The sequence below is a fragment of the Gekko japonicus genome, unplaced genomic scaffold (genome assembly GCF_001447785.1).
Source record: "Gekko japonicus isolate JY-2015 unplaced genomic scaffold, Gekko_japonicus_V1.1 scaffold2101, whole genome shotgun sequence".
NCBI lineage: Eukaryota > Metazoa > Chordata > Lepidosauria > Squamata > Gekkonidae > Gekko > Gekko japonicus.
Window position 1 is genome coordinate 8,988 of NW_015161466.1, and position 7,289 is coordinate 16,276.

Sequence of the window (7,289 nt, forward strand, 5' to 3'; positions counted from 1 at the left end):
CCCCCCCAGCTAGCGAATGTAATCACTGACAATACATGAGAGACCAATAGTCAGGTTTAAAATCAAATTATATGATGTTAACTGCTTGGTACCAATTAGAGATTCTTTAATGTGTAAATTATATGTGATGTCATTTGGGGTATAAGACCTTCTGTCCTTCCTGGTTATGGCAGAATACAGCTTTGGAATTACTGAGGTGCTATGGTATTCAACCCTGTATTCCCTGTTTCAAAGCATTAAACAGATATTCATGTAACTGACTGTGTGTTTCCAATTCAGCACGGGAGCACACAGGCACAGATTTGTGTATCATTCCAAAACAGTCCAAATCTGGATATTAGTATTTAGGGGAGTTGTCCAGTGAGTCTACATACCCATTGTATGTATCAACTCGGTTATGTATTTGATATTATTTATTATTATATGAGTCATGTAACTTTGTTTTAGGCACACTTTCTCTCAAGGGGTCACGTTATTCATAATTCACTTGAGCAGGGAGGGCGTCTTTTCCAGATAGTAGATTTGCTAGCCCTGTGAAACATGGAGCATTCAGAATGTGTACCACTTGCATATTAAAAAAAGCTGTGATCTTGCACAAGTTTAATTCTCTAATGTTACACTGCTCATACCATTTATTTGAACAGGTTTTTTGCAATAATTTGTTTTTCATATAATTATACAGGTACATTGCTGTGATAAGAATGTTACTTCCTTTTACAAAACAAACCAACCCCATTCCTATATAGTAAAAGGTAAAGGTTCCCTTGCTCAAAGAGCAAAGCCGAAGAGCCAGCGCTGTCTGAAGACATTTCCGTGGTCATGTGGCTGGCATGACTAAACACCAAGGTGCACGGAACGCTGTTACCTTCCCACTGAAGTGGTACCTATTTATCTACTTGCAATTTTTTGCTTTCGAACTGCTAGGTTGGCAAGAGCTGGAACTAGAGACGGGAGCTCACTCCGTCATCCGGCACACTTGGGTCTCGAACTGCTGAACTACTTCCACAGTCTGCAGTTCAGCGTCTTAACCACTTGAGCCACCGGTCACTGCTAATTTGCCCTTCTAAGAAAACTGGACTTTAAAAAGCTGAACCAGGAGGCTTTGTATAGCAACTATCACAAAAATAAATAGCAATACTAACTTGATCTGTATTTTCATGCTTGTTGTAGGCAATGCTCCCTCTAATCTGTGGAGTCCTGTGAGCAAAAATTCCACTTTCTGAGCTGCTGTCATAAATTTGTTTGCTCTGGAGCCATCCTTCCTGAGCTAAGACAAAAATGTGTGAGCTGGAGGCTAGAAAACTGTGAGCAAGCTCACACTAACTCATCTTAGAGGGAACACAAGCTCACACTAACTCATCTTATAGGGAACACTAAGGTAGCAAGATTTTGTGCTATGGCTCTCCTAACCAGAAAGGAGACTATTACTTCTTAGGTAATTTTAAAATCCATGCTGCCTTAACTAAGTTTTTTACCTGTACCGACTGTCTGGCTGTATTTTGCTGTTAACTATATCTAACGTTTTAAGGTATTTGCTGATCTCTGATCATAATAAAAAATATTGAAATACCAGGATATAGCAACTGTCACAAAAATAAATAGTAGTAACTTGATCTGTATTTTCCCGCTTGTTGCAAGAGCGAAGGAAACCCAAACTGTCTTTAGTCAAAGTGTAAAGCTGGCAGGTGTGTATAAAAAGTTCTGTAAATGCCTTCTTGAAAACGATATTGGTCTTATGGGCTGTGTTATGGGAAGAGTTCCAGTTCTGTAATACCACGGTTGTGCTTAAATGCCATCACCCTTTTGCAGGTTAGCAACGTTTTAAAAGTCTGCTGCCCAGCATGAAAAGAAAGCGTACTTCGGACAACTTCGTTGGGACCCAAATAAAACAAGAGGTGATTGAAGATTGTCCCTCGGCGTCAAGGGAATCATCAAGCAGTCCAGATGGAATTTCAACTCCTGCTAATAATCCAGGTATGGAGCTTGAAAATCGGTTGACCAGCGAGTCAAGTCATTGCATCTCTGCCTCTGCAGAAATCCAGTTTGGTGTAGTGGTTTAAGTGCGCGGACTCTAAACTGGGAGAACCGGGTTTGAGTCCCCCCTCCTCCACTTGCACCTGCTGGATGACCTGGGGCAAGCCATACTTCTGGCACAGCTGTTCTTGAAAAAAAGAGCAGTTTCTGTCAGAGCTCTCTCAGTCCCGCCTGCCTCCCAGGGTGTCTGTTGTGGGGAGGGGAGGGGAAAGGAGTTTGTAAGCCACTCTGAGACTCCCTTGGGTAGTGAAGGGTGGGGTATGAATCCAATCTCTTCTTCTTCTTCTCTGCAGTTGATGAGAGCGCCTGGCCCAGTTGTTGGACTGTGGAGCAGAAGAATGATCATCTCCAAAAAAACGACTGGCTGTTTTTCAACGGCGGCAGGTTAGGCTGCTCAGTGTGTAGAGATGTTGGAGACTTAGGGACGGAGAAGATGGCTGCGGGTTCGCGTCTTGCAAAAGAGTGGACGCGTGGCCTGGTGTCATTTTACGGAGAATCAAGGAAACAGCAGCTGACCTCTCTCAGGAAAAAAATTTGTGAACACAGGGACAGTCTAGGCCACAAAGCTGCGGTTAAAATCGCAGCGGAGGAGCTGAGGGAAACGCTGGAAACCGCACAGTCCCGAGAAAGGGAGATGGAAACCACCAAGAGGATATTCCGTACGGTGTATAAGGTGGCCAGGAAGAACCAGTCTTTTAACGACTTGGGGGCCGACGTTGATTTGCAGGAATTAAACGGCATTGACGTGGGGAGCATTTTGTACCCGGCTACGTCTTGTGCACGCATCGTCGACCACATTGGCAGCGAGATGAGAATCGCGCTGATTAAGAAGATCACCGATTCCAAGAGTAAAATGTCACTGCTACTCGATGAGTCTACTACGGTGAGCCAGAAACCCGTGCTGATCGTGTATATTCGCAGCTACATTGAAGAGATGGACATGGATGGACCCTATGAATTACTTCATTGGCTTGATGTAGAGCTGGACGACGTGACAGCAAATGGGATATTCACAAGTTTGATGTCTACCCTTGAGTCACTAAGGATCACCGAGGAAGTCTTGGAGGAAAGCTTGGTTTCGTTGACTTGTGACGGGGTCGTAGGGATGATCGGATCCCGCGGAGGAGTCGCGAAACTTTTCAAAGACCGATTCCCTTCCATCATTGTATGGCCTTGTGCTAGCCATAGGCTGGAATCATCAGTCCACGAGATCGTGAAAGAGGTGTGGGGCATCAATCGATTTAAGAGTTTTATGGACGACTTATACGTCATGTACCATTCGTCTCCCAAAAATGCAAGGGAGCTCAAGGCCTGTGCCGCCACGCTAGAGACGGAGTTTTTGAAAATCGGAAGGATCCTGTCCACAACGTGGGTGGCCTCCAGCTACAGAGCCGTGACAGCTGTCTGGAAGGATTACGAAGCCCTCGTCCGTCATTTTGAAAAAGCTCAAACGGAGAGTGGTCGAGATAGAAGGGAGAGGCAGGCCTACGAAGGCCTTCAGAAAAAGATCACGTCGTCGGAATTCGTTTTGGATCTCGGATTGCTCTGTGACGCTTTGCAAGAGGTCTCAGAATTGACTGTCGATCTGCAGGAGGGGAATATCGATCTGTACCGAGCCCATGGCAAGATTGAGAGTCTCGTTGAGATATGCGGGGAGAGAGGCACTGGGCCAGGTCCTTACTATCGAGAAGCCCTCGAGGCGACAGCAAAGCTGCAATTTAAGGGTGTCCAGTTGCGCAGGAGAAATCGAATGGATGACCCACCAATCTCCCCAGTCGCATTCTATGAGCAGCTCAAGAAATCTCTCCAAAAAAGACTGCTTTCGCAAGAAGACACAGAATTTTCAAGATGTGGAAGAATTCTGGAGTCTCAGAATTGGCCTGCATACCCCAGTGACTGTATTCTCTATGGGGAAGCAGAAATAGGCGCTTTGGCAAGGAGGTTTCGGCTCAGTGAGAGAGAAGCCATCCGGGCCTTCCGAGAGCATCTGAAATACAGAGAAGAAATGCCCAAGCCGCTTTCTCGGCTCTGCCACGTTTTCAATACAGTTGCCATTTCCTCCCGGGAGTGTGAAAGGGGCCTTTCCCAGATGAACTTGATCGTCACTCCCGAAAGGTCCTCCTTGAAAATCAAAACCATCACGTCCTTATTGTTCATAAGAATGGTTGGACCTCCTCTTCAAATCTTCGATCCGACGACGTTTGTGACGACGTGGTTGCTTCAGGGTTATCGTTCCCATTTGGACACCCAAAGCAAGACCCGGAAAAGAGCCGAGGAGTCCGGCGACAGGATGAAACTTTGGAAAGCCCTGTGCTGCTGAGGTGAGTTCTTCTCTATGTACACTCTGTTCTAGAGCCAAGTAGGCTGTCTTTCCCTTTTTGTAATGATTGTTGGATCTCCTTTAACAGATTGTGGGACCTTCTTTAACAGAGCTTCAAAAGAGAAGAGATTGGATTTATAGCCCGCACTTCACTACCCAAAGGAGTCTCAGAGCGGCTTACAAACTCCTTTCCCCTCCCCACAACAGACACCCTGTGAGCGAGGTGGGGCTGAGAGAGCTCTGACAGAAACTGCTCTTTTTTCAAGAACAGCTCCTACAGAACTATGGCTTGCCCCAGGTCATCCAGCCAGGTGCAAGTGGAGGAGTGGGGAATCAAACCCGGTTCTCCCAGATTAGAGTCCGCGCACTTAACCACGACACCAAACTGTTCAGAGCTGTTGGCTGCTTCAAGTCAATTGTTCATCGCTGGACGCCCAAGACCCTGAGGATGATAGAGGAAGTTGGTGGCATCTCCAGAGTCCGGCACCTTCAGCTCCTTCAAAGTTGAGTAAAAGTTTGAAGTCGAAATTCACTGTGTGCACTTTCAGCTAGAGCGATTTATGTTTTTTATTTCATTTTTAAAATTTATTTTATTTTATTTTTTAGATTTTAACATCTGAGACGTTCTCATCTTTCTTCTTGCCAAAGGGTGCTGTTGTTAAAATCACCTTCGTTCCGAGGGCCTAAATGTGTGTTGCATTGGAACCAGTTAACATCTTGACTGTTTCCTTTCTGCTTTCGAAGCAGTTTTTCTCTTGGTAGGCTCGCCAGTTCTGCGTTGGGAAATACCTGGAGATTTTGGGGGGTGGAGCCTGAGCGGTGGGTGTTGCCTTCTGACACACTGGTGACGTCAGGGGGTGTGGCACCTGGAAATAAGTTAGGCTTAATGAGTTATGCTAATAAGCTCCAGTGTTCCCTCTAAGCTGAGTTAGTGTGAGCTAGCTCACAGTTTTTTAGCCTCCAGAACACACTAATTTATGCAGTAGCCAAATCACCTGCTCACGACTTTAATGCCAGTAGCTCACAAAGTAGAATTTTTGCTCACAGGACTCTACAGCTTAGAGGGAACATTCCTGCACCTCTTTTCCTTCCCAGAGGGAATAACAGGTTGCACTAGGGTTGCTAGTTCCCTTGGGGAAAAACGCCACTTTGGAAGGTGGGCTCTGGCATTATGTCCTGCTGAGGCCCCTCCCCACACCCCCAAAATCTCCACGTTTCCCCCAAGCCAGAACTGGAAACCCTCTGTAGCGCCATTTCTCCCTGTGAACAAGCATGCATTCTCTATTGGGAATCCTGAGAGCGAGTTTGGTGTAGTGGCTAAGTGCGCAGACTAATCTGGGAGAACCGGGTTTGATTCCCCACTCCTCCACTTGCACCTGCTGGATGACCTTGGGCAAGCCATTGTTCTGACGAGCTGTCCTTGAAAGGGCAGTTCTCTCAGAGCTCTCTCAGCCCCACCCACCTCACAGGGTGCCTGTTGTGGGGAGGGGAAGGAGTTTGATTGTAAGCCGCTCTGAGACTCCCGAGTGAAGGACAGGGTATAAATCAAATCTCTTCTTCTTTATTGACCTTAGTTTTAGTACGTCTTTTGTGGTGTTAGGCAGAGAGTGAGATTGGGCTGCAGTGCTGGTCTGCATTTGAACTGGGGTCTCTGTGGGATGCTGTTTGCTGCGCTCTCTAAAAGAAAGCGAATCTGGGAACGTTCAGTCAGCCATATTCCTGTGTGTCTACGCTGCATCCGCTGTGATGGGGGGGGGGTCACATGGTACAGGAGAACCACTCAAACCAACTGCCTTTGGTTGTCAGCAGCCACAGGTGGTGAGAGCCAGATTGGTGTAGAGCACGGACTCTAACCTGGGAGAACCGGTTTTGATTCCCCCAGTCCTCTACATGCAGCTCCTGGTGTGGCCTTGGGTCAATCACAAGTTCTGTCAGCTGTTCTCTCATGAGCAGTTCTCAAGAGAGCTCTGTCAGCCCCACCTACCTCACAGGGTGTCTGTTGTGGGGAGGGGGGGAGGGAAGGAGATGGTAAACCACTCTGAGACTCCCAAGTGAAGGGCGGGGTATAAATCCAACTCTTCTTCTATGCCACTGAGTGGACTCCGGGTGGGTGACCTTGGGTCAGTTGCAAGTTCTCTCAGAGCTGTTCCCTCAAGAGCAGTCCTCGAAAGAACTCTCTCAGCTCCACCTACCTCACAGGGTGTCTGTTGTGGGGGAGGGGAAGAGAGAGGAGATTGTAAGCTACTCTGAGTGAAGTGCAGGGTATAAACCCAAGCTGTTCTTTTTCTTCTACTTACAAGGGTTTTTTTTTCTAAGAAGCGGAATAGGTCTCTGGATGTTTTTGTGGTCTTGTTAAAGCGAAATGGAAGCTGGTGAAATAGCAAGAATTGATTTTTTACAACCAGTAGATTGGGTGGTAGGTTGCAGAGCTGGTTCAGGGGCTGAGGGAACCTTCCTCCATCTTGGTTTTACACTCTCCCAGTTTCTCCGAACATTGATCAATCATCCTCTTCTCTCACAGGTGGATCTGTTCCTTCTGGACGGTGCGAGCTCCGCTGAGAGGTGAGTCTGAGACGTGACTTTCTACAGGGAGGACAAGAGCTTCCCTGGGCCTGCGTGCCTCCAAACTCCCGCCGATGATGAGCTCCTCAACATTTTCTGACACCTCGTATGAGAACTGTGCTTGCAGTTCCTGATTTCCTCACGTCAGCTGAGGCTCGGGGTTGGTCTAAGAGGCCACCTGGTATCGAAAGGATCGGCCCTCTTGGGGCCTGCTTCCTTAAGAAACTCAAACAGGAGAACAATCAGTCGGAGCAATCAATCAGTCTCATTTTCTCTTTCCAGGAAACGGCTGCAAAGAGGTGCAAGAATGGCTTTTGCCAAGATGGAGACATCTATGATGTCCTGATCGGGCCCGACAGAGTGACCTGGTAAG

At 47.2% G+C, this 7,289-nt stretch overlaps 2 protein-coding genes across 5 annotated transcripts in view; both read left to right on the top strand.

Moving 5' to 3' along the window:
* LOC107125662 (uncharacterized protein KIAA1586-like) overlaps positions 1 to 3,222 on the top strand; it is a 4,696-nt gene extending 1,474 nt beyond the window's left edge. The window contains exons 2-4 of the mRNA XM_015429110.1: positions 1,810 to 1,974; positions 2,328 to 3,133; positions 3,217 to 3,222. Of these exons, the coding sequence (XP_015284596.1) occupies positions 1,842 to 1,974; positions 2,328 to 3,133; positions 3,217 to 3,222 (945 nt within the window). The 5' untranslated portion in view covers positions 1,810 to 1,841. The remainder of the gene's footprint in view (positions 1 to 1,809; positions 1,975 to 2,327; positions 3,134 to 3,216) is intronic.
* The window catches only part of LOC107125669 (uncharacterized protein KIAA1586-like), a 10,137-nt gene continuing 5,994 nt past the window's right edge, over positions 3,147 to 7,289 (top strand). For 3 of the 4 annotated variants that reach the window (XM_015429117.1, XM_015429115.1, XM_015429116.1), the window contains exons 1-3: positions 3,147 to 4,355; positions 6,876 to 6,916; positions 7,199 to 7,284. In XM_015429117.1, coding sequence (XP_015284603.1) covers positions 3,287 to 4,354 — 1,068 coding nt within the window. In that variant the 5' untranslated portion in view covers positions 3,147 to 3,286 and the 3' untranslated portion in view covers position 4,355; positions 6,876 to 6,916; positions 7,199 to 7,284. Of the gene's footprint in view, positions 4,356 to 4,442; positions 4,517 to 6,875; positions 6,917 to 7,198; positions 7,285 to 7,289 lie in introns of those variants that run through there. The other variant, XM_015429118.1, reaches the window with a different exon arrangement.